This window comes from Phyllopteryx taeniolatus, chromosome 11 (assembly GCF_024500385.1).
Source record: "Phyllopteryx taeniolatus isolate TA_2022b chromosome 11, UOR_Ptae_1.2, whole genome shotgun sequence".
Taxonomy (NCBI): Eukaryota; Metazoa; Chordata; class Actinopteri; order Syngnathiformes; family Syngnathidae; genus Phyllopteryx; species Phyllopteryx taeniolatus.
In genome coordinates this window covers 23,650,280-23,677,346 of record NC_084512.1, presented here as the reverse complement: position 1 = coordinate 23,677,346, position 27,067 = coordinate 23,650,280, and the positions used below count along the sequence as shown (strand labels likewise).

At 40.9% G+C, this 27,067-nt stretch overlaps 1 protein-coding gene across 2 annotated transcripts in view; it reads right to left on the bottom strand.

Annotated features, from left to right (window-relative positions):
- zgc:154058 (Transmembrane protein 150A-like) overlaps positions 1 to 27,067 on the bottom strand; it is a 35,153-nt gene that overhangs the window by 6,406 nt on the left and 1,680 nt on the right. The window contains exons 3-6 of one of the 2 annotated variants that reach the window (XM_061789753.1): positions 20,601 to 20,648; positions 19,280 to 19,366; positions 16,921 to 16,988; positions 10,421 to 10,548 (exon numbers count right to left, since the gene is read on the bottom strand). In XM_061789753.1, coding sequence (XP_061645737.1) covers positions 10,421 to 10,548; positions 16,921 to 16,988; positions 19,280 to 19,366; positions 20,601 to 20,648 — 331 coding nt within the window. The remainder of the gene's footprint in view (positions 1 to 10,420; positions 10,549 to 16,920; positions 16,989 to 19,279; positions 19,367 to 20,600; positions 20,649 to 27,067) is intronic. The other variant, XM_061789754.1, reaches the window with a different exon arrangement.

Genomic DNA, 27,067 nt, shown 5'->3' with positions numbered 1-27,067 from the left:
TATCTGTCGCTTAAAGGATTATAACACCGCAACATCGATGCTAGTTTCGTTAGCCCGTCTATGGCGTTTTGCATCGAGCGTTTCGTCAGACAAATTGATTTGCTGTTTGGTTAACTAGACGCTCCAGCAGCCTCGTGAGGATAAGCGGTAAAGAAAATGGATGGATGGATGGATATGACATTTGTTTGTCAAATTCAAATGTTGAAAAAGTCTTTGGATAGAAAGATTTACGAGCGGGCCACGCCACTCTTTAACCAATCTAAGGAAGGTAATGTTAATGTATTACTAGGATGCTGTTCATTTGGAGCCAGCTGTGACAGCTAGCAAATGGCTAACGTACGTAATGTGACTTCACGCAGCGAAGGAGAGCGGAGGGAGTTGCTCATTTTCTGAGAAATAAGTACCTTTACTGTTGACTTAGAAATTCAATTACTTCTATTCTTTTTACGCTAAGTAACTACAGCGTGCTTTCAGTGGGGAAAAGAAAAATTGGTTTCGCCAAACATTTCCAAATTGTAAACTTTAGCGCTATATTAGCAACAACGTGATGCCATTATTTTTGCTCACGGTTATCATCCAATCAAACTCACGGCTGCTAATGAACAGGTTTAACATTTTTCTGAGCAGATCTGGGAGAGCAATACCGTGAATACGCCTCACGATGATCAAAGCAGCCCCGCCTTTCAGAATTCAGACGTTTCTCCGCACATTGTTCACAACTTGCGTCTAAACCAACGGTGTGACCGTGCGCGTAATTCTGCAAGATCATCGGAGCGACAAGCAAGACGCTTCGGGGTTCTGAGCTATTTGCCCGTTGACCCAGCGGGAACATGCTGAACATTCCTGTGCACAAGGCTAATCCTTGAAGATTTACGGACAGTGTGATATGAAATGCAGGCTTGTCGTTTGTTCTCAACGGAAGGCGCCGGCAGAGATAAACCAACGCTTTCGCGCGTTTCCAGCTTTACGTACAGTGCTTAACAAATTTACGTTGCAATGCAAGCGTCAGGAAGTGCAGACTCCTTCCATTTCAGTGAGCTTTGCACGTTTTACTTTTGTATTTGTTTTTTTTGACAGGAATGTGGAATTTCAAACCAAATTGGATGGACCGTCAAATCCACGGATAATGGTTCATTTTTTTGCATGAAGATCATTTTGATTAAAGAGATGCTCCATACTGGTGTATTAACAAACATCCAACCACTCCTCGTATTCACACTACTACTCACACCACCACCACCACCACCATCATCATCACTACTCCTCTTTTGGACGGCCTCCATACTGAGATACTGCACATCACACGAAGGATCTATTTCTCGAGCAAAATGATGGCTTTTCATTTTGTTTACAAGACAATATCCAATATTGAAGTGACGGCATGATAAATTCATCTAACAAAGAAGAGCTGCAGTACCACATAATGAATTGACCGGTGTGTGTTTCACATGTGAGCCTGCTGCTCGGTGTCCCAGCCTGTGTGACTAATTGTGATCATTAAGGGGGTGAAGGTGTAATGATGCATAAAGCCCTCACCGCTCTACTTACCGAAAGTGTGTGTGTGTGTCCGTGTGCATTTACCTTATTTACAGGACGCCATGTGATGCACAGGGTGTTAATGGACACAATGATGCATTGGGCAGAAAGGCGGTGCCGGTGAGAATACAAATCAAATGCATCTTAACTAAGAAATCTGCCAACTGCAGAGACTTTTGTTCATGTTTCTTGCGAAATGGAGTCATTCTTTTTTTGTTTTGACTGAAAATCAATTGCAATTGCAATTTTATTCACTTGGGACAAATATTACGAGCATTTGTTTTCTTCCACCAAATCTCTTCTTAACACAAACTGAACAGTTGTTTACAGTGGTGCCTCGAGTAATGACGTACTGTAACGTAAAGAATTAAACTGTTTTTGTCACACTTTTTGCTTCAATTCAATGCTCATTATACTGCTCCTTCTGTTGTCCGTGCCTGGACCACAGTATAATACAGACATATGGATACATAGTACAAGGAAACAGGAGATTTCACAACTTCTGCAGTAATATTAGTCCTTCTTTGCAGAGGATAAAGAATATGCCTGTGAGTATTGTTACCGTATATTATCTGTCTATATGTGTTCGTCTGCCGTTTGTGTTCAAATATACTGTATGTTCCTTTATATTTGATTTATAGTGTAACACAGGCACATATATGCTATTCGCTAGCCTGTTCATATTGAGCTTTTCCCATTATGTGTTAGCATTAGCATTAAACGAGTGGACTTAAAATTGTTTCAAATGAACAATGCGTAATTGTCTTGTTTTAGGTTTCGTTTAACAGCAAACTTCCACTGCGAGTGGCAAAGAAAAAGCGTGAAGCCTCTTTTTTGAATAATTGCTCACTGCTTCTTCAAGTCAAACTTCTACTTGTGTCTTCAGTTCACTACCAACATACAGCACTCGCAAGTCCAAGCAAAAATAATAATAATCATCAAATGAATAAATAATCGGCTGAATGATGGCCCGTACCTCCAAAAACCCGGGAGTCGAGGGCACCACTCTACTGAAGTATTTGATTGTTTTCCGATTTCAAATTCAATTTGTTGTTAATTATATATACATGATAATGAAATGCAGGGGCAATTGTGACTAGAACAATATGATGAGGTGATTATATATTTACACGATTTTCACAGTCACAAGGACCTCTGAGGGAAACCCTAAGTCTACGACGTGGCCTGCAATTAAAATGACTTTGACTATCTGGGGGAAGAAAAAGAAATAAGACTTCTGTTGTCATGTCTGCAGACTGCCTTGAGTTTGTGTTGACAACAAGCTGGAGAAATAACATTTATAGTTGTCCTTCAGCGTTTGGTGGCAGCTGAGTCACATCATGTGAGCCAGGCAGGCATTCTGATGTTTTCGACCCGCCCGACCGTATCACTGAATGCCTCAATAATTCACAGTTACACAAATACCGTATAATAATATTACACGCTCTCAGTACTCCAAATAGTTTCCAACCATCCAATTATGACACATAATCGCCTAAGTCTCCCATCAGAGAAAAACGGGTCGTAGAAGTCATTATCTCGGTTCATCGACTATCATTCACAAATGGCCATTTAGGAGTTAAACGCAGTTGCTGACCAAAACGGCAGCACTGAGGCACGTAACCGTGAACTAAAGTCTGATTGTGTGTTGAATATATTCCACTAGACTATGTGGAGATGGCATCATTAATGATCTCCCCCATCGGTAGTTGAGTAAAGAGGTGGAGAGAGTTTACAGAAGCATCTTAACAAATTAAATGAATATCATAATTTTAAAAATAGTTCAATAGTTCAAAAATAGTTCAATAGTTCAAACCCAATTCCCCAAAAATTTTAATTGGGTTGTTTTTTGCGTAATCTAATTTCCTGAGACGTGTTTTGCTAGTTGTTGCTTGTTGTTGTTTGCTAGTTAGCTGCAACAAGTTTATTGCCACTCCCCATTGAAGAACAGAGGAAATTAAATGTTGTGTACAGAACCAAACCACATAACTTATTCTGTTTTATGAACGTCTGCGAACACACAATGCAAAGCACCATAGATGGGCTAACAAAACTAGCATCAATCTAGCGGTAATTATCAACTTTTAAACAACTTATATGTGAACAAACGCAGTGGCCGTACAGCATACAACAATACTCACAAACATACAGTATATTCTTCTACCTCTGCGAAAAACAACTTATTACTGCAGCTTCGTTGCGGTGATCTTCTGTGTTTCATCATCAAATCCACATGTTGTATTGTATGTCTATGTATTATACTGCCCCTGGCGGCCAAGAAGAAGGCTCAATGCCACTGAAATGTCATGATTCACAAACTGTTTCATTCTTTACACTCTATTTAATTATGTTATTACTGTATGATTGAATAAAGTACAATACTGTAGGTGTTATTTTTCCTATTGAAACTAACTAATCTTTTGTGGGTGTTTTTTGGGGGGGCTGGAAGAGATGAATGACATTTTCATTCATTTCAAAGGAGAATGATGGTTTGTGATAGGAGTGGAGTTACGAGGCAAGAGAAAGGCTACAAAATGAAAATACACTGTTGGGAATAATTTTTAACAAATATTCCAATTTAGGTTGGAAATGCACAGCGGACTTCCCACCACTGCACACATACGCACTCACAGAAAGCAGCGACGGCGCTCAAAGAAGCGTGATGAAGACGTTCAAAAAAGCCACGCTCCCCGGCGACGTGCTTCATCCGTTTATGTCCTTCCTTGCCCCAACCGTCGGTCTGCCTGACAGCGAAAGCCCCCGTGGCCACGCCACAGCTGTCCCGCCAGCCAGCACTTTATGTAACAAACTACAGCGGGCGACAGCGTGGGATATGTCATCACACATCTGCTGCCTTTTTGATCAATGTTTTCCTTCACACTGCCCAAACTGTTTTTTGCCCACTTTGTTGCGTTCCGTGATGGAGTGTCACTATTTATCCGCCATCATTTACATTAGACTTCACACCGATTTTATCGGCCGATAATTAGCATTTTATGCTGATCGGCTTTAATGTCATAATTCGCCGATCCGATCAATGGAGTCATTGATCGGCTCAGCAAAAGACATTTACTCCGCGTCGCCATCGCGCACAGTATATTTGAATCCAAAAGCTAGTTTATTTTTAGCCTTGTCGCGTGTGTTTTGGCGTAGTCCTGTAAGTATCTGACGGCCAATAAAGTGATTTAAAAAAAAGAAAACATGTCGGAGGTGTGGAACAGACAACACGTAATACCCAGATCAGACCATAAGACAAATTTGCTCTTTCACGATTGCACTGTCAGACTCCTGCAATAAAATCTTGTATTCCGATACCACCGCGTCCCGTTTTTTCAGATCGCTGGGCTTCATCGTGTCAACGCAAACGCGACCGGATACATTCGCTACCACGGTGACGACAACAATAATGGATCGCGCCGTGTCTTTGTAAGAACAAAATGGGGGAAAACGTGTGTTGGTGGTCACCGGTGCTCAGGACAGGAGAGGACGTTGGTTTAAGGCTTGCTTGAGGTATGTTCACGTACTTTGAATACGAAACGGCTCGCATGCAGGCAACACAAACGTTATGTAGCCTAGCAAACGAGTGCTATCGCTAACGGTTGGACGTAAACATGACGCCGTTCTGTCGAATCATGCTCTAAAGTTTCGATGTGGGTCAAGTAATTTCATTAAAAATAAAGTCATTTAATTCCAGCAAGTTAGCACCCATTATTTCTGTCATGCAATGTTGGTTTGACCTGACTGATTAGAATACACGATGTGACTAGAGCAGTGATTTGCAACCTTTATGGAGCCAGGGAACATATTTTACAATTGAAAAACCAACAAACAAAAATGTCACAAAAAGTGGGTACATTCATTACTGTATGTACTTCCTGCCATCTAATGGAAGACCATTCATTTGTTCTGTCTGCCACTATGCCTCACTGGCATAAATAGAGGAACAAAGACACATGATTTATTGTAAATATAATTTTTGGAGCAATTAAGTATATACGTACAGTAAATGAACAGGTCATTTAAATAGACACATTCCTCCATCATGTGATCGGATATCGTTTTTTTAAACTCGCTGATCGGTCCCCAAAATCCTGATCGTGTAACGCCTAATTTACTTCAGTATTTCCTTCCTCCGAGCATGCAGAGAGTGTACGCCAAGTTTAAGGGGCTGTGTTTGGTTAAAGATGGAGCCTTTAAGCGTACGGGACTGCCCAAAAACTCCCGGCGGTCGTTGCCAGACTCCATGACTCACTTCCCCCGATTTAGGCTCTCGTGTAAAAAAAAAAAAAAAAATGCTTATCCTGAGAGAAGGGCCCCAAAGGAGAACCGGGAACCAGGTGAGGCTGACTGACCCCACATCACTTTACTTCAGTGGTATTTGTATTTTACATCTATTTTTTTCTTGCTGACTTCTTACTTTTACTCCCTACATTTGAAAACTTTTAGTTAATTAAAAGAGCTGAATCAGTACTTCTACCTTTATCAGTCGTCTTTTACACAAGTATTTGTACTTCTACTTAAGTACAGTGTACAAGTACTTAGCCCCACACAAACTCACACGTCAGGCGAATTTAGTACAACCCCAATTCCAATGAAGTTAAACATAAATAAAAACAGAATACGATGATTTGCAAATCATGTTCAACCTATACTTCATTGAATAGAATACAAAGACAATATATTTAATGTTCAAACTGATAAACCTGATTGTTTTTAGCAAATAATCATTAACTTAGAATTTTATGGCTGCAACACCTTCCAAAAAAAGCTGGGACAGGGTCATGTTGACCACCGTGTTACATCACCTTTTCTTTGAACAACATTCAATAAACGTTTGGGAACTGAGGTCACTAATTGTTGAAGCTTTGTAGGTGGAATTCTTTCCCATTCTTGCTCGATGTACAGCTTCAGCTGTTCAACAGTCCGGGGTCTCCATTGTCATATTTTACGCTTCATAATGTGCCACCCATTTTCAATGGGAGACAGGTCTAGACTGCAGGCAGGCCAGTCTAGTACCCGTACTCTTTTACTATGAAGCCACGCTGTTGTAACACATGCACAATGTGGTTTGGCATTGTCTTGCTGAAATAAGCAGGGGTGTCCATGAAAAAGACATTGCTTGGATGGCAGCATACGTTTCTCCAAAACCTGTGTGTAACTTTCAGCATTAATGGTGCCTTCACAGATGTGTAAGTTACCCATGCCATTGGCACTAACACAGCCCCATACCATCACAGATGCTGGCCTTTGAACTTTGCACCCATAACAGATGGTTCTTTTCCTCTTTGGCCTGGAGGACATGACGGCCACAATTTCCAAAAACAATTTAAAATGTGGACTCGTCGGACCACAGAACACTTTTCCACTTTGCATAAGTCCTTCTTAGATGAGCTCGAGCCCAGAGAAGCCGGCGGCATTTCTGGGTGTTGTTGAAAAATAGCTTTTGCTTTGCATAGTACAGTTTTAAGTTGCACTTACAGACGTAGCGCTCAACTGTGTTTACTGACATTGGTTTTCTGAAGTGTTCTTGAGCCCATGTGGTGATATCCTTTACACATTGATGTCGGTTTTTGATGCAGTGCCGCCTGAGGGATCGAAGGTCACGGGCATTCAATGTTAGTTTTTGGCCTTGCCGCTTACATGCAGTGATTTCTCCAGATTCTCTGAACCTTTTGATGATATTGTGGACCGTAGATGATGAAATCCCTCAATTCCTTGCAATTGTACATTGAGGAACATTGTCCTTAAACCGTTCGACTATTTTCTCACACACTTGTTCACAAAGAGGTGAACCTAGCCCCATCTTTGCTTGTGAATGACTGAGCAATTCAGGGAAGCAATCATGGCACCCACCTGTTCCCAATGAGCCTGTTCACCTGTGGGATGTTGCAAACAGGTGTTTGATGAGCAGTCCTCAACTTTCTCAGTCTTTTTTCCACCTGACCCAGCTTTTTTGGAACGTGTTGCAGCTATAACATTCTAAGTTAATGATTATTTGCTAAAAACAATAAAGTTTATCAGTTTGAATATTAAATATCTTCTTTGTAGTGCATTTAATTAAATATAGGTTGAACATGATTTGCAAATCATTGTATTCTGTTTTGATTTTTGTTTTACACACTTCATTGGAATTGGCGTTGTATAGCTACTCATAAAAAAAGTTATGCATTGCCATTGGGAGGGGGTGGGGGGTTGACGACGACTAAATATATACTGTTGTCTGTTCCCATTAAGGAATAATACCAAAATAACTCAAAGCACTTGGGAATTACGAAAAACAACATTTTTGTGGGTATTTCATTGTCAGCACAGCATGTCCAACACGATTGTGAAGTGTGTTGCAACGGCATTTTGTTTGCGGGGGCTACTGCATGCTTTTAGCAAAGTCAAAAGTTAATTCAGTTTATTTTGCTCCATTTCCATGTTGTTGTATCGCCTTGTTTCCACATAAATCGCAGATGGGAATTTCATTTGACATCTCCCTCCTCCCTGTGTGCCCATCTTTCAAAGAAGCGCACAAATGCGGGACGTCCATTGAGGCGCTCCAAATATTTGAACGAAGCAGAGATTTCTTCTAAAGAACGAACATCTACAGAGAAGCGGATCGAAACAACTCCATCAGAAAGACTTTGTTAACAGTAACGGACTCGTCCTCGTGAAGGCAAAATAAGTTTGCATTAGAGAGGGGATTGCGAAATGTATATTTAATGCTTAAGAGGAGCGACAGTCGCAAGCTTGCCTTTGACTATAATGAAGAAATAACGAGATGATCATAATCCATGCACTCATACAAATATACAGTCGAATTGAATCCCTTCCACGACGCCGCTTGACTTCTAAGTAGAATTTCAAAACAAGTTGTGAATTGAATTATTTTGTTCTAGGCACAAACTATTGCCATCATAAAACCTTGAAATACAAAGTTGCATGCGATTAAAATCTATACAAGGTTTCATTCTCACATATTTTACAGATTTATGATGATGATGATGATGATCCTGCGGCCATCCTAGAAGCCCTGAGCACATTTGTAGTCATCAAATCGGGGTACCGTAAAGCTGGAATAGTCATCGAGGGAACTGAGGTCCTTTTTGTAATCCCTGATTTCTTTCTGATGGGCCTCATCTATGCCTTGGAACTCGGCTACCCAAAGAAGCTCAAGTACACGTGTGAGTGTTTTCAAAAGGTATTTTGGGAGCTTGATGTCCTCAAAAGTACATGAACTCGATGTCTGTTTCCATGCCACGTGACTTGGTTCGGTTCATGTACTTTAAGTCATGAATTTTCAAAGATGTCCACTTCTATACCTTCTGTGACTTTCAGCTCTGTTCCAATCGGATTATGGCTCGCTGTTACACTAAGATCAGTGGCCACTTCCCTCTGAGAACATCCCGTTTGAAGCTTCATAATGTCAATTGTCTCATAATGTCACAATAGACAAGATGAAGAGGACCGTGTAAAGCCAACGCTGCTACTCACAAAAGTTGTATTTTTATACTGTATATAATTAACTATATTTTTATAATAATTGTACTAAGTGCAATCAGCAGGTTGCATGATCTATTTATATGTGTATTTATTTATCTATGATATATATATATATATATATGTGTATATGTGTGTGTATTTCCTCCAAAGGATAATCCACTTTCTTTCTTACTCTTCCAGCCTGTCTCCATAATGCCAATAAAGTTATTTTTAAAAAATAACAATAAATAGATAAATAAATGACATGTCGGCGGTGTGGAGCAGACAACACGTCTGAGACAGATAACACGTAATGCCCGGATCAGACGACAAGACAAATTTGCTCTTTCACGATTGCACTATGTCAGACTACTGCAATAAAATCTTGTATTCCGATACCCCCGCATCCCGATTTTTACGATCATCGGGCTTTATCTTGTCAACTCAAATGCGACAGGATACACTCGTTACCGTGTCGACGGCAACAAGAGTGGATCGCGCCGACGGTATTAGGAGGACAAAAACGTGTGTTGGTGGTCACCGGTGCTCAGGAGAGGACGTTGGTTTAAGGCTTGCTTGAGGTATGTTCACTTACCTTTAATACGATACGGCTCGCAAGCAGTCAACAAAACATTATCTAGCCAAGCAAGCGAGTGGTAGCACGAACGGTTGGACGTAAACATGCCGCCGTTCTGTCGAATCATGCTCTCAGCCTAATATACACATATATATATATATCTATATATCTCTATCTATATATATCTATATATATATAGATATATATATAGTGTGCCTTTCAACTCCTGTTGAAGAGCAAGTTGTGCATAAAGTTCATAAACATTAAACAGGTGTACAGTTTAAGTAGTGTCTGTATGTGTTTCTACTTTATTTTTTTACAATTCAAGTTTTTGAAAAGTGTTTTGTTTATTTTCTCATACCTTGCACTTGTAACTATTTTGTATATGAAATCCCAATAAGCCAACTAAATGAAAATAGAAAAAACAAGTAGATCATACTTAAATGAGTAATAGATATTTTTTTCAGTGAGTAGCATCTGCTCATGAAAAACAATTTCATAACTCAAATAAGTAATGAATCTCAAAGGCTGGAAGATTAACCATTGAAATATGAAACAAGTTGACTTTACTTGAAAATTCACACATTTGAAAAGTGCAGTTGTCTTAAAGTATTTTTATATCTCCTTGATAATTTGATGCAATTAGTTGCCTTACATTTTCTCAGTAGATGGAGCTCAATATTTTTTTCAGTGCAGACATAGAGTAAAAATTTGTGGGAAAACACTTTTTTGGAGCAATATTACTCCATAAGGTTTAGGTTGAACTCCATTTTGGGACGATTCAGATTTCTAGGTTTCGCTTTCGTTTGTAAACTGGAGCGTTTGGCTTATTGAGCGTACCTGGAAGTTGCCCACCATGATGAGTCCAGCGGCACAGATCCAGCCTGTGGAGAGACTCGCCGTGTTGAGGACGCAGTTTTGGTGCTTCTCAATGACGTGGGCGTAGCGAAGCAGTACGATCACCATGACTGTGGAGCATAGAGATAGTTAGGGGTCTTTCTCTAGCACAGGGGTCCAGCAAACACTACCGGCTCGTGGATCACTTGGTACTCAATACATTTTAACATTTATTTACATGAATAAACTGACATTTAAATGGAACTACTGTCTCAAATCACTCCCAGATAGGCATAACGATGAGCGGTGTTAAAATAAACATAGACTCTCTCAAAACGTTCGGGATTTTCCAACCTACAATGCACTATAACCTTTACAGGTGAACTTAATTTGACCTTGTCGAAACTGAAAACACAATATAAATACATCCCATTTGGGGAATCCAAGCTCTTGCAACAGCAGTTTTCAAAGTGTGGTACGAGTACGTAGGCTCCCTCTTGTGGTACACAAAAGAAACACTCAATTAAATGTTCAAACTGTGCATGATTCAACCTTTTTTAAAAAAAAATTGTATTCAGTACAGTACATTTGTTCATTACAGTTCAGTTCTATCAAACTTTGAAGTACAATTAATTTGCATTAATCTTAAGAATTGCTTGCTTTCCAACATTTAGATACAATATGTATGTATGTGCGATACATTTTAATCAATATTTAAGTGCATTTTTCCCCCTATATTTAAACCCAGTGGTAATGTTCAAACTGCATCATGTTACAGTGGCCCTGCCTCATTTTTGATAAGTACTAACCTACTTCGCAGATATTTGAATGTTGGTCATTCTTGTGGTACTTGGAGAGCCAAGTATCCTGCAAGGCGGGGAAATTAGATGGCGGGAAAGTGTGCGGCGCGTAGGGTTAGGATCTTACATTTAAAATAAAAGGTGCAGGGAGTTGGAGTACAGAACTGTAAAGGGGGGCAGATGACTGTTGATGGGCTAATGGGCTGTGACTCGGGGGCATTGTTGGTGTGCTGACAAGCAAACCCCCACTAGTTTGTCTTTGTCTGGAACCTTTGCAGCTCCTACACTGCTGACGCAGGCTGACCAGCCTCTCGGTAAAAGTGGGCCACGGAGGCGAGATGGCAGAATGAGAAGGGACAGGGAGCCCATATATTGTCCTCCCAGACTAAACTGTTGTCACTGTTTCTTTGTGGGAGCGGGGGGCGGGAGGGGATTGGGAGGGCGCTCGCCGCCAAACCAGCGTAGTCATGGCAAGCGTGGCCACGCAGAGGAAGCACTTCACTGTTCGAAGTTGACCGCGCTCGTCTCCGCTTTCGGCGGGATGGGGAAATGTCAGAGCGGACATCTCAATGATGCGGCGCGTTACGTAAACCCAGCACAACCTCTGGGTGGAGGACTCCTCTATGATCATGTTCATGCGATACTGCAAGTTTACGGAAGCCACTTGAAGACTCAAGAAGTCATAACGCAAAAATAAATACTGTATGTCTCTGACCGCAGGGAAGAGTGTTGTTAGCAACCCTGCAAAATGGGTAATGAATGAATGGGTAAAAAAAAAAAAATCCATCCATCCATCCATTTTCTGAGCCGCTTCTCCTCACAAGGGTCGCGGGCGTGCTGGAACCTAGCCCAACTATCATCATAAAAAAGGAAAAATAATTACCATACTGAACGCACTGAAAGTCAACTGTCAGTGATCGTTACTTCTCTGCGCTTGTCTTTTACACCTCTGTAAATCACACCCCATTATCTCCACTCAACATGGACTGACTACAACTGTTTTCTCTTATCCCAAGAAGATGGTCTTGTCTGACTTCGTCATCCTCTGATTTAATCAAGAACTCTCCGCCCCAACCATAATCAACAGCAGTGGCGGCTGGTCGAATTTTCTCCGGGGGGGGGGGGGGGGGTTTGCTATATATTTAAATTTAATTTTACCATGCTTATATAATACTTGGCGACGGCATCGCTCTCCATTATCGCATGTCAGACATATTCAAATAGGTGTGTAGTTTTACTTAATATTGTGAGAGTGATTATCTTCTCTTTGCGCTCTTAAAATGTTTGTTACAACATCTTCTGTATGGTTAATAAAGTTTTGATGACAGTGACCATTTGAGCCTGGCACGAAACGTATTCCCTTTGGGAAATTATTTTTTGAAAATTCAAACAACTTTGAAGTCAGTGTCAATACAGGAGTTTTATTAGCGTGCACAATAAAGAGATGTTACGAGGGTAATGTGGAAACAACCCCCCCCCCCCCCCCCCCCCCATAAAATGACTACCAGCTTTGAGAAATCAAGCGAAAGCAAAACGTTTCAAGCAGATATGAACAAAAACTATTTAGTTGAAACACAATGGGCAAAATACACGTGTAAAATCAACATGCAATCATTTGATAGGAATGTGAAAGGTAATAATTATTCTGTTCGTCTCATCAAGCTTGATCTTGTGCGTATTTGTAGGCTACTTTGCATGCAGTCACGGCAGAGTGCTTTCCGTAACAATCATGGAAAAAACAGCAGCATCTCCTTGTAAACAATCTTGTCTTTTTTTTCCCCTCCTCCTGTATAAAATGGGAAACATGCTGTCTCGCTGAAGGGATAACTAAGGCAACAGCGGTTTATTGCATTAGATTATGGCATTTCAGTCTCTCTTCTCCAGACTGGCCGGCTGTGGACCTTTTTCCATCCCTACAAAATGAGTTTTTAATCATTACAGATGAGGACGTTTCAAATTGCTGTCATTAGGCACTTATGTAAAATGTCCAAAAGATAAGAAACATTTGGCCCGTTAGATACATGTATCATCCATGTTTACATTTTTTGTTTCGGTGGATTGATTTCTCTTGGGTGTACTGGAGTAAACGTCATGCTGACGGGTTACAGATTCCTTCAGCATCGAATGCACAGTATGCGTCTGTATAGCAAGCAGTGTAATTGACCTCCATCCAAAGGCTCTGGACAAGCTCTTGCCTTGTAGTCTTAACTCGATTTATGTGATTAAAACAGAGACCGTGTCCACATGATGGAAAAGTTTAAAAAAAAAAAAAAAACTTGGATTATATTAAAAATGGTGGGGCAAAAACGCAAGAAATGCATGCTTCTAGATGTGGTGGGCAAGGCCTTCTCTACTGGCCTTAACTCATCAGAAGCACTGAGTGACAATTACAACCTAGATTCTAATACCAGTACTTCTTCCATGAAACCACATTTCAACGTCTTTGTGTTTTCATGTTAATCTGTGTAATCTGCCCAGGACCTTCAAAACATCTTGACGCAATCACGGTTAGACTCCTATTTGAAGAACTGTGCGAGAATCTTCTTTTCGTATCAAGTGATGTTATACGATAGTCCCCCGATTCTTGACAGCTAGAGACTACGAACAGGCGCCAAGGAATACTTTAGTCTGTTTGAATAGGTTTTAGTGCATTTGAATATGTTTAAATTTGTTTAATGTGTGTGAGAGAAATCAAACCATACCAAAAAAAAGTATTTGTATGGTCTCACTATATCCCACATTTTCACTGGGGTCCATCTGGAACGTATCCCGCACGATAAATGAGGGTTCACTGTACATTATACCAAAGTTTTTAATGTTTTTAATGATGGCAAGGGAATGAATGAAAGCACTTCTATTAAGAAAACAAAATTGGAACAATTTGGAAGTCAACCAGCATCAGAGAAATTGCGCTCAACTTTGTGGATTCTATGCAACAAACAATGCCTTTGATTGCATAATACTTATCACCTTTACGTTTGTATTGGTCAAAATATTACGTTTCCCTAAAGGTTGCAGTTACAAACATTACATAACCTCCTGTTGGATGGCGAAGAATGGGACTAATTTATCATGAACACACACACACACACACACATACATGACTGAGCTTTGATCACCTTTCAAATGGCGATCCAAACCAGATTATACGCTCTCTAACCTCAGGAAACCCTGGTCAGGAAGTGGCGTGCTGACTGAAACATTCAATACATGTGCTTTGTGTCACGCTGCAACAGCACAGACACTGTCGCGTACAACCCAAAAAAAAAAAAAAAAAAAAAAAAAAAAAAAGTAAAAACTGAAAACATTACAATTGCATGCTCCCACAAATGGACCGGACCACACCTTCCAGTTAAACAAACCCCACTGTTCCCCACCAGGGGATTCGTTACACCCCAAACACACTTGCATTCTCTCTCACTGGAGGTATGCAGAGAAATAATACGTGCATTGTCTTTGAAAACTTTTACGGCAAAGAAAAAAATAGCGTAAACGGAGTGATCGCTTCATCGAGTTAACCCCCGGAGCACATAAATCAATAGGCTAAGAAGCTAAAGCGCCGATTATTTACAATAGGCTCTTGTGCGGCTGCATACCACGTCAACTTAACATACTTTCATGGAGCCGTAGCTACTTGCGCTGCAACAAGTATTAACATGGTGTAACTGTAATCAGAGTAAATACAGTCATAGAGAAGCAACTCTTATGGTCGTCAATATTTTTTGTCTTTGCCAGTGCACAAAAAAAAAAGATAGAGCAAAACGAAGCAAAACACTTGTGGGGCTCAGAGTTGTCAAGTTTGTCACATTGTAGGTATGGTTGCCCTCGGTGGCCGGTTATAACAGTGAACCCGCATAAAGTCCATGCCAAAAATCACTGTTCTGAACGTACTGAGGTTTTACGCTCAGGGTTTGGGTAAACATTGGGCACAGTAAAAAAAAAAAAAAAAACAGCACTGTTTGTTTACTGATTAGAGAACTAGAACGCAAGGCAGTTACACTTCTTGTCCCTCAACTCACATATAATACGATTTCCCATGCCTTATTTTGTCATTTTTATGACGGATAACTACTTTTGAAAAGAAGCAAAAACTGTGGCAAGTTTTTACAGGCCACATAAAATGATGTGGTTGGCCGGATCTGGCCCCCCAGCCTTGAGTTTGATACGTGCTTTGGATGCCCACCCAGTTGAAGTCCTCCAGAACTTGCTGATGTCACGTATGATGATGTTTGGACTCCAAGTTTTGTTTAACTTTTGCAGCATATTTTTCCCCCAAATTATGGCGGAGCGCCATACTGGAGTTTAGGCGTACAAATTTGAAAGGGCCACTGTACTTGGGTACAGAGAAGCGTAGACAGAACCCACTGGTTCTCAGCAATGGCCAGCTGTGGCTAAAGTAATGCGTGATTACAGTTCATGAAAGGGTTAAGAGCACCCACAACAACAGAGTCAATGTTGTAAATTGTACACATTGCATGTAGATGAATGTACGGCTCAGGGAACAGGCCATTTCCAGCCAATCGGAGGGAAGAGACTGTCTGTAAATCGCTGAATATGCGACTCCTCGTGAATAAACATGGGGAAGAACCAACCGCACCGCCCCACCTCCTTACCCTCACTCACACACACACGCACACACATATATATATATATATATATATACACACAGCATGTGTGAGCCACAGCTGGGAACCATTAACTACATGAGGGCAGTCGGTACCAGTGCTTAGCACGAGGAACAGCACGTGTAGACAAACAAAAAAAAAAGGTTTGGAGCGGCACAGGATTTTACATCATGTCATGCGTATTTTCCTTGGGTCTACGAGAGTACACACTTTTCCCGCACGTGTGTACATTTGTTTTTAATTCATATGGCGGGAATGGGTTCTCTGTAACATTTATTTGCTTCCTGGTAGTTTGTGGAGCCAGTGTAAGGGACACCATTTGTTGTTTTGCTGGATAAAAACATCACTACTGAACTGTACTCGTAAGACTGTATTGATCATTGTTGGGAATTAACAAAAGTCACAAAATGTTCAGGTAGCGGTGGGCGACCGGCTAGCACATGTGCCTCACAGTTCCGAGGACCCGGGTTTAAATCCGGCCTCGCCTGTGTGGAGTTTGCATGTTCTCCAAATGCCTCCGCGGGTTTTTTCCAGTTACGCCGGTTTCCTCCCACATCCCAAAAACATGCATGGTAGGTTCATTGAAAACTCAAAATTGCCCGTAGGTGTGAATTTCAGTGCGAAGTGGTTGTTTGTCAATATAAGCCCTGCGATTGGCTGGCGACCAGTTTGGGGTGTACGCCGCCTCTCGCCCGAAGATAGCTGGGATATGCTCGAGCACGCCTGCGATGCTAGTGAGGATAAGCGGTATGGAAAATGGATGCATGAGTTAAATCTCCTATTTGAGAATGTCAGGCCATGCAAGAGAAAAATGAGTAGACGTGTAAGGCATTACAAACTAGAGACAGCGATATTGTAGTAAGCCTAATTACTTCATAATAACAGTATAATCGCTGCAAGGTGGACGTAATGGATTACATTTTGGAGGTAACTTGCAAAACACTGGATATGCTTTTGAAACATAATTCATGTTTCTATCAACTAGAGGATTAGATTTTTGCTTAGGCATGACTACAACAGACAAACTAATCGCTAATGACGGGGCGTGATTTTGTGTCAGCATATACATATGCCTTACCCATGAATGAGCCTGTGCTGCAGATAAGGCTGAAGAAGCAGCTCTCAGGCGGAAGTGTCCCACATTTACTGCAAAACAAGAGAGCGCAAACTTTAATGACATTCATAAAAAAGAAAAAAAGAAAAAATACTACAGTGAACCACTGTAACGTCCCAGAAGCAGCTGCAATAGGTGAAAATCTTCAATAGAGACAATATAAAAAAAACTTTTTTTTTTTGTTTTACCACTCGCAAATGCTTTAAACACATTTAAACTAAGAAAAAAAACGTAGTTTGAAGTTTTCTCTCTGTTCTAGAATGCTTCAAGCAGCCACTTGAAAGTTATTCTAAAACTGACACATAAAAAAAGAGAATGAAACATTGTATATTTAAACACCAAAAATTCCAAACAAAATGTCGTCTAAAGAAAGTCGCTAGCTTAACGCTAACTTATCACGTGAAATGCCATAGACGGGCAACTATAGAAAGTATAGATTTTACTGTAATTATAAACCTTAAAACAACTACTACTTTTTTACTCAATTACTCAATTAATATTACCTAATTACAAAATCTGTGGCAATTTTTTAAATCCCTTCCGAAAACTCACTTTTACAGAGTGGTTTCTGTGTGATATCGTCGTCTCCCCTTTTTACAAAAATACATCAGCCTTCCCGGTCTCAGTCCCTGTTGTTGGGTTCTTGCATGACTTTGTTCCTTCAACCGGTTTTATATGACATATTTTTGGACAGGTGGTTTCTTTTGTCTTTGTTTCTCGTTTGTTTGCGTATGCGAAGCGCCATATAGTGGGGCTTCACTGTATATGAAATAGAGTGACTCGTCACAAACAGTGTTATAGAGGCTGCTAGGATCTAAAGTTTTTCCACACACAGCTTCTCTTTCTATGAACAACAGCAATTGTTTGGTTGGACGTCCGCTAATAGAGACCGGCTGTCTGTGCCCGGAGCTGCTGCCCACCAAAAGCCAACTCAGCTGACTGCAGTCACGTGTTCTTCAGTTCACACAAAGTCAAATACAGTTGTCCACTGTATTTGATACTTGACTTTTTTTTTGTTTTTGTTTTTTTTTTAAAACTAAGAATTAACTCAAGTTTCGCTTTCTTTCTGCAATGCCACCACAGAAGTGCTCAAGTGCTGTCAACCAGAGAACCCGGAAATGTAACCCACTGTGACCGAGGCTGCTCAGCACAATATGGCTAAAGTAAAACAACAAGTGGACAACAATTTACAGCATTAAAAGATGATTTTATCTTATATAAAGTGAGCTGTGTTTAGTCATTATGTGAAGAGACTCACCTCCCAGGCACACATTAATCTCCCTCTGCATGTTTGTAACCACCCTACCAAGTTATGCAAACATTTTTGTTTTTTAACTTTTTTTTGGGGTGGGGGCGATTAGTGGTTAACTCCTTTTGACACTTGCATGACATTTATTATGTGTAAAACTTGAAAATTGCCTGTACAGTTTATAAAGGTTCTATGGAACAGATGAATTTAATTTCTATTATTTTAAATGGCAGAAAAGTGTGAACAAATGCCTCAGGAGTTCCACATGACCTGATTTACGCATGTTTGTTTGTCGAAAAATATGCATTCAAATTTAGTGAAGCATCATTTTGTGTTGTGAGCTGAGAACGTTTGGGCCAGCTCTGTCTAAATGTGTATTTTTACATTGCAGCTGGCTGTTCTGGTGGCAGTCTGTCAGGTGGATTATGCAAGAACTGGCAAGCTTATTTTCACCAACTTGGTGGAGGACTCCATCATGGGCCAAGAAAAACATGTTCAAATTAAGAGAATTTCAGACAAGTAGCCCCCTTGTAGTTTCATCTCTGTTCATTTTACCCCTTTATTTAGAGTCTCATATTTATTTTTAATGACTTAAGGCGTGATTTATTGCCTTTTCTTGAAAAGATTTCATCCAGACATGTTACATAAACCGCAGAACTATCGAGGGTCTAGCTAGCCTTTCATGTTCAAAAATCAAAAGCCAAAAAGTTAAACAAAACAGCGAGCGCCTTGGTTTGTTCCCAAAAATGTAAACTGACTCCTCCGCGAGTGTGTGTTTACATGGTTGCGTGGTGCCTGGCTCTGCCTCCACAGCGGCAGGCGGGACACTTCAGCCCCAGGTCATTTTCCTAATGCACGCACGCACACACACACATGCATACAGTACACGTGCATAAGGAGAAGTGTCTCCTTTAATCTGACATGACTTTTATCCACAATCCGGCAACTTGGGGGTGGGACGTGAAACACAATGGTCTGGTGTTCCTGTTTTGAATCATCAGACAGACATGACGGGGGGGAAGGGAAGGGAAGGGAAAATGTGCAGGAGCCAGGAGGGGGTGCGGTCTCACTGACCTGATGAGAGGTACGTTGTCGAGCGTGCAGCATAACGTTGGCCCACTCTGCAAATAGAGCTCCTCTTCGCACGACTGGTTGTACAACCTGGAACAACACAGGATCACTCATTTTTGTGACATCCACCTTGCCTTCACTGTATTCAAATACTCTACAGTCATCCCCCCCATTTATTGCAATAGATACGTTCCAGACCTTTACCCACGATGGCCAGACCATATATTATTAAAACAATTGTTTTTAAGTATTCTTTCACACCTGCTCTCTCTCTCTCTCTCTCTCTCTCTCTCTCCCTGTTATAAAATGGGAAACTATTGTACAACATCACTTTGTGGAAATGAAAAGAAGACTCTCTGGCTCATAAAGTTCTCCAAATAAGAGGCACGGAATGCTTGCGTCAAGCTGTCACAATTTAGCATCGGCCATCTGTCTAGCATTTGGTAGCAATCGGACAAAATCACCAGGACCATGTCTGTGTAGATTGTCAGTCATCCAAGTCACGGTAATCCACGCCGCTTAATCAAAGCAACTGGACTCTTCTTTCTTGTTTAAGAAGTTTTACTTCTAATCCGAAAGGCTTCTTCAGTTCTAAATGTCTACATTTGGACTGTCCCCGTTTATGACTCTGGCTGCGCCCCTGGGTTGATCACAACAGTGTTGTTGTTTTGCCAGGTGTGGCTGACCAATGACCGGTTGATATACAGGACAGTCTTTCACCAGGTACGCCCGGTGACAACAATGCAGCACAAAAGCGTTACATACAATAATAAACTAAACAGAACATACGGTAGGCTATATCCACACACACACACACACACACATACAATTGCATTTGTGTATACACACACACACTCACTCACACGATAACATACAAGTAAAAAGTCAAATAAAGAAGTACAATAAGCTAGGAAATTTGACGTCCATCACATTTAATGTAATTCAATTCAATTAGCCCCAAAAACATTCTGCTGCCAAGTGCATTTGGAAAATGACCAAATTAGCACCAAATTGGCTGCTTCAGACCAACATGGCAGACTGTCTGTTCTGCTTTATTTATGATTGACTTGGGATATGAATTTTTGAAGGAGTTCTAAGGGGTGCTATCGAGTCTGTTTTAGAAATGACCAAACTGACCCTAAACTGGCTGCTGTGAACCAAAATGGAAGATTTGCTGTTCATTTTCAGGCATGCTTTCTTGAAACGTTGCTGTGGGTCCACTCTTGATAGAATTGATAAGTTTGAAAGAATTGCCTCATAACGTCCAGATAATGGCATTGAGAAAAGCAGAGGAGCATAACGGATAGTAGCAAAATGAACATACCAGTTATCTACAGGGCAGACGTGCTGGTTGTACAAGGCCATGGCATACCTGGAGGAGGAGAGCAAGGGTAATTCACTGAAAGAAATTGCCACAATTATGTTCCTTTGTTTTTGTACTTGGCCTGTTTCTGGACAGATGCTTCTTGATTTGTGAATTCTGGTCTTTGCTACTCTACACTTTCACCCCCACCCTGACGTCTTTTCCACCTTTCTCCTGCAGTATGTTGTTTCTTGTTCTCCTTTGAAAATGTCTCGTTAAGTGACTTTGCCTCCAGTGCTTTTTGTTGGATTACAGTTTTGTTATGAAAGTCTTCTCCGGGATGTTTTTCCTGGATTCTGGTCCACCTGAAGATCTCTCATGGCACACTGATTGGGAATCACTGGCCTAGCTTATGGCTAGCCATATACCGCATACCTTGGGCAGAATGTGTCACACTTCTTAACTCATTTAAAATCGCATCCTGCGAATGTGAGGATAAAGGTGCGAGGGGGGGAAAAAAAGAAAGAAAGTAGTGTGGTACAAACACAACTACCAATGGCAGATGAAGCTAAAGCTATAACAAAGATGATTATCATTATGGTTTTATGTCAGTAATTCACACTTATCAAACTGTTGCACTTGCCTCCAGACTTCATTTCCTGAAAAGATAAACTATTGATGTAATTTACTAAAAAGAAACTATTTACTCTTTTGATGTTTCATTTAAAAGGTCATTCAATCTGTTTCTGTTTACACAAAAGATAAGCAGATTGTTCCCGTGCTGCACAAAAAAAAAAAAAAAAACATACCTCCTACCAAACGGTGATTTTACTGTCTAATCAATGTGATTTCGTCATTATGATCGGCCACCTGAGGGCAACCATAACTATGATGTGGTGGTCCGTGATGAGAACAAAATTTGACACCCCAGCTTGAGGCCCAGGCAACTTGCCATTTCGTATTGCGCCATCCCCAACTCAATAAGGCTAAAGACAGATAAGAGCGGTTTGTTTGAGTCAAACTTGGGTAAGCCTGGCTTCCGTCCAACAGTTGCGTTGACTTTGGTCAGGTCGCTGAGCGGCTCCATCACTCAGAAGTCAGTGACCAGAGGACCATTATCTGCAAGATAAAGACCACTACTGTGCTTCAGATTGTTGCATAATGTAACACCGTCATTGACTTCGAGTCTATAATTGCTGCTCTGTCCATACATGCACCAGCCCCATAAAGCAGAGATGGAAGTGAGACTGAATCAAATCAAAGGCGCCAATGGCCTTCTGATCAGCTTCAATATACTACACAGTATGTGTATATGTTCGTATCTAGTAAACACCTCATTGTTCAAGGATACACCGGTCAAAACCTTCATTTTCTACCGAGAAGGAAAATCATAGACGCGCAGCTTTTGACGGAGCAGTTCAGCGAGAGTTTAAGTGCCAATTAAAAATGTTTCTAAGGCCGTCCGTGTCCACGCCATAAAGCGTCTTCTGACACGCGCACCTGCTCCCCACACGTGAACAACTGCACGCGGCCCGGCTAAATTGATTGGTTGTCACAAGCTGTCAGAACGCAGAGCATGGCAGTGTGATATACAAGTTGAATCTCCGTAAAGTGGGAATTAGAATATTGGGGGGGAGAATATGCCTCTAAAATGGCGCAAAAACCTTGGCGTTCAAACCACTTTCATGCCTGATCCGAGATCTCAGACGCAAGTATTAATAACAAAGCAAAAAAAATTCTCTTCCACAACTCTGAGAAAACGCGTCGAACATGGTTGTGCACCTTTAAAGACGCCATTCTGAAATGAAAGTGGGCCACAAAAGACAATGAGCACAGTCTACTCTGACAAATATAAAGCTCGAGTAAATTACATATACTATAATATTGTTATGAATGTATATAAATGCATGTGCATGTAAATGTATATAAATATGTAATACATTTACATCAATGCATTTATTTAAAACATCTAATCATGTATGAAAACGTGGGTCAGAAATCAGGATACAAATTGAATCTTAACTTTGGTGTTTCATTACAGCCCAACAGATTTGATTGCTCGTTCTCTTTGATCTTTTTTTACCCCCCTCGTTGCCATTCATCGCTGGTGCCCTTCTCCAAAAAAAAAAAGCCAAAAAGGACCAAAAAAAATAATAACAATAAGTTAATCTTAGATGCTCACTGAGCTGAAAAAAAATAAAATAAAAATCACAAGACGACGGTTTTAAGTGCACGTTTGTGCACAAAAGGCATTTCCCCCCCCCCCCGGGAAAATTCTTGTTTAACTCATCCTGCTTGAAACGGAGGTTGAGCAACATTGGATTTTGCCTGTGAGGAGGTGAGAACTTCAACAAATGTAAACTGTTTGGATAAGTTGAAATCGCAACTGAAGGCAAGTGCAACTCTTGAATAAACCGAGCACTCACTCACGAAAGAATGTTTCATCATAAATTATTACATGAACCCACTGGCCTCAGCCATCAAGTGTAAATGAGTTTTCCCCCTAAAGCTATGTTCCATTAGATTGGTAAAATGAATGCGTGTTTGGTACCGACGGGCTGCTCATTGGAAAAGTAACGTTTTTCCTTGAGGTAACGTGAATGGCGTCAAAGTCGAATAAGCCAGATGGCAGACACGGCGTATTTAAAGGCGCTCTCGCCGAGGAAACCCACAGGTGAGCGTGAAATATGGCCTTAAGGTAGCAGGCTAACAAAGTTCTTAAAGCTTTTAAATGCCAGCTTGAACGCTGACAGCATCTTGACAAAAATAAAGGAGGATATTACCAAGCACGCAGGATTAGAGAGGGAGAAATACGAGAGAAGCGACTGTGGGTGGCTAATGTCGACGTACGATTCCGATGGTTTGCTCCTCGTATGAAAATACCGGCGGAGGAGCTCAAACTTAAGTTCTCACAAAAGTAATAACAGGATTGTTTACAAAAATGAGCCGTCTAACACGGCTCAGTGGCGGCTGTAAATTTCAAACTGCAGCATGCCGAGGTGGAGCGGAGAATGTTTTTTTTTTAATTTACAAACAGAACATTTTAGAGGCTCTTTGGTCTGCTAAAATCTGCTAGAGTCAACAGTTCCAAAGGCCTGCGCAAAAATAACACAGGGAAACCACAGGAAAGGGTGTGATGCGTGAACTATGAATCCATTGAGGCTGGACAAGCTTCTTCAGCGAGTAGCCTGTTTCCACGTATTTTTAGACCCAAAGTTGCAACATAGGTGTCAAAATCAAGGCCACGTTCTTTGATGTGGCCCTGGAAGTGTCAGCTTGCCGCCGTTTGTCTTTGACTTCTTCTTTTAAACTCTAGTTATCCCTTAATAAAAATCACAACGGCAATAAAGTCATAAATTACGACGAGGTCTCATTATAATGTACATATCTTAAGAGTTAACAAGCTGACTTGACAAATATTACTGTAGCACCATTAAACTACATACCATATACCACATGCAACATTTTAATCTTTTTTCTCTAGATTAGATTTATATTTATTAAATTACTCCTCAATGCTGCCCTTCGCACTGAATTTGTTTTCACTTGTTAGTTGCGTCTGCATTATTAATACGAGCGTATACGTGTATAACTCCAATCCAGGACTGGGCGATGAAGTGATTTTACAAATTGATGAGTTTATTTGTCTTGTTTTTAAAACATCAATTTTCTTGCACGTCCCCACTGGTGTGCACGACTTCCACTAAAAACATGGCTACGAACTGAGGAGCCAGTTCCCGAAAACGCAGTCAGTCAGTGTTGCTAACTCAGCAATTTTGGTCCTCATGTTGAGCGACTTCAACAAAGCGACCTCCCGCTAAGAAACAGACAACATGAGCGGAATCAGTGGGACATTTTCCGTATAATAAGAAAGGAGCCCGGTGTGAGGCAATCACAGAGTCGATCGTGTTGAACTTTGCAAAAGCGATTTATTGACACGTTTCATGTCACTTTTGACCCGAGGTATGTGCTGCTAATCAGCAAATATTTTTGCCGGGGTCCCCTGGACCGGCAGAGCCATGCAGCTTGACAGCCTATTTTATAATGTTTAATTGTTGAACACTTAAAAATGTTCATTAATAAAGGATTATGTTCACATAAATATTTCGACTGAAGGAACATTTTATCTTACTTTATTTTCTGAAAATAAAAAAAAATATGTATTTATATTATTTCTGTGGAGGTTGACGCAAGTTAATGCTCCTAAAAAACAGTTTCAAAGCTTGTTTAGTATCAGGGGAAACAAAGCAAATCTCAGAAGGGGAAAAAAAACACGAAAAAAGCAATACTTGTTCGAAATGTCATTGCCATTTGCGTTTCTTCAGCGAAGGCGGGCTTTTATTTTAAGGCCAGATCGCCCAGCTATAGATACTCTATGTCCTAACACTATCTCGGACTGTTGTTTAAAGTCCTGCTGAATATACACAAGGCCATAGGGCCACCATTGCAGGCTTTACATTATGTCCCTGCATTATTTACTTTACTCCCATCCAGTCGCCTGCAGTGAAAAGACTAAGTTATGCAACAGGTCAGGTCCTTTGACACTCCGCTCTTCGAGAGGGGGGAGGGGGGGGGGGGGGGGGGGGGAAGGACCCTTGACTGCTCCTCGAAACAAGGCACCCTTGTCAATGCGACAGGAAGGAACCTGGTTTTGAGGGTGGTTAAAACTGGTTTTGGCATATTGAGAAACGGACACGAGCGTGAATACAGTAGGGGGTCTGCATACACATTTGACCTACAGTATGCTATCCTCCTTTGGCTTGAATTATACAATGGCCTGTGACTCACAACCAGTGCACCACGGGAGATCATCAAGTGTGCCACAGGAAATTATCCAATTTCTCTTATTTAGTCCGAAAATTACAGACGCACTGACACCACTGTTTGTCAGACCGAGTCCAAGTACAAGTATTTACATTTCAGTACTTGCCACTACGGAGTTCCAATATTTGGTAATGACATGACATCTCGTAAAACTTTATAGTGCGACAACTTGTCATTACTGACATTTTAATATCCAACTGCATGTTTTTCCAACAGTCTTGCCACACATTTCACAAAAAGGTGTCCCAGTGTCTCAGTCTGAACACTAGGGGACACTATGTAAAAATAGTACATACAGTAAATAAGAGATGAAGAAGAACGTAAAGTCAGGTGGATATAAACAAGTAGGAATATAGATGTCATGTTACCTCTGTGTGCTAGCTAGAAAATAAAATGAGTAAAAAGAAAGACAAGACAGCTTCTTGAGAATACCTCAAGTTTTAAAATAAGACTATGACAGGACAACTGTAGGAGCCCATCAGCGTGTTGCGGACCGGGCGACGGGGCTCGCAAAACTCGCTGCTTGCCACCTGAACATTTTGCAGAGCATCATTTGCATTCGCCGCAAAGTCTTGTCATCCGTATCGCTGCGTAATATCGGAGCATTTTTTACGAGTACCGAGTAACTTACAGACATACAGTCACGGCACCCCTTACCGAAAATGATTAACTACAGAGCGTTTAGATAATGTCTCATTGTTCATCAATCTATACCAGCGACATACAGAACAATTAAATACGCTTCCACTAGATGGCAGAAGGTACATAACCTGGGTATCCTTTTTTTTTACATTTTTGTTCAGTAGTGTACTGTGAGATTTTTCTCATGTAAAATACATGCCTTGGATCAATAAAGGTTAGGGAACACTGGCCTATGCAATAAATTAATTAAATGGTGACCATCTACACCCACACACCCTTACTTCCCCTTCACACACCCCAACAAAAATCTTCTTCACGGTATCTGTTCCTCTCCTCTTTTGTGATGTACAAAAATCAACTTAATGTCTCCCACCTATCAATTTTCCATGTAGCCACTATTTTTTAACCTTGGATGTGATTGACTAGTCCAGGTAGTCAAACAAATCACAGGCCGATCAGCATCATGTAACAGACTACGGTCGACTATTCATCAAGTACCGTATATTGTATATGTACCTAATCTTTGCTATGCCAATTCTTGTACCGACATGAAATTTTGCATCCATTAAAGTTGTATTCTGTACCCTACTGTGAACATTTGGATGGGAGCCATCTGTCTCTCTCTCCCCCTACGCCGTCCTATGGTTTGCATTCCTCTTCTAATAACAGAGTGCATAAGACCCGAGCTGTCAGCCCAAACGTGACCAGGCTCACTCCCTTTAAGTGTACAAAAGCGAGAGATAAGATATAAAGGCTGTCATGCACATTTCACTTCTTTAAAAAAAAAAAAAGTGATCCTGGAGCCCTTCTTCCTGGCGAGTTAATCCACATGCAATTGCCATGGCTCCCAGGAATTCAGGGTAAACATGCAGCGTTGCTCTCTTGGAGGCAGGAGAGGCTGAGGAATCACCAGTTTCGCGTGATATACAAGTGGTGCCCAACCTTTTTTTTGCGCCACTGACTGCTTTCTTGTCAAGCTAAATTTATAAGATGAAAAACAAAATATTCAAACTACCACTCAC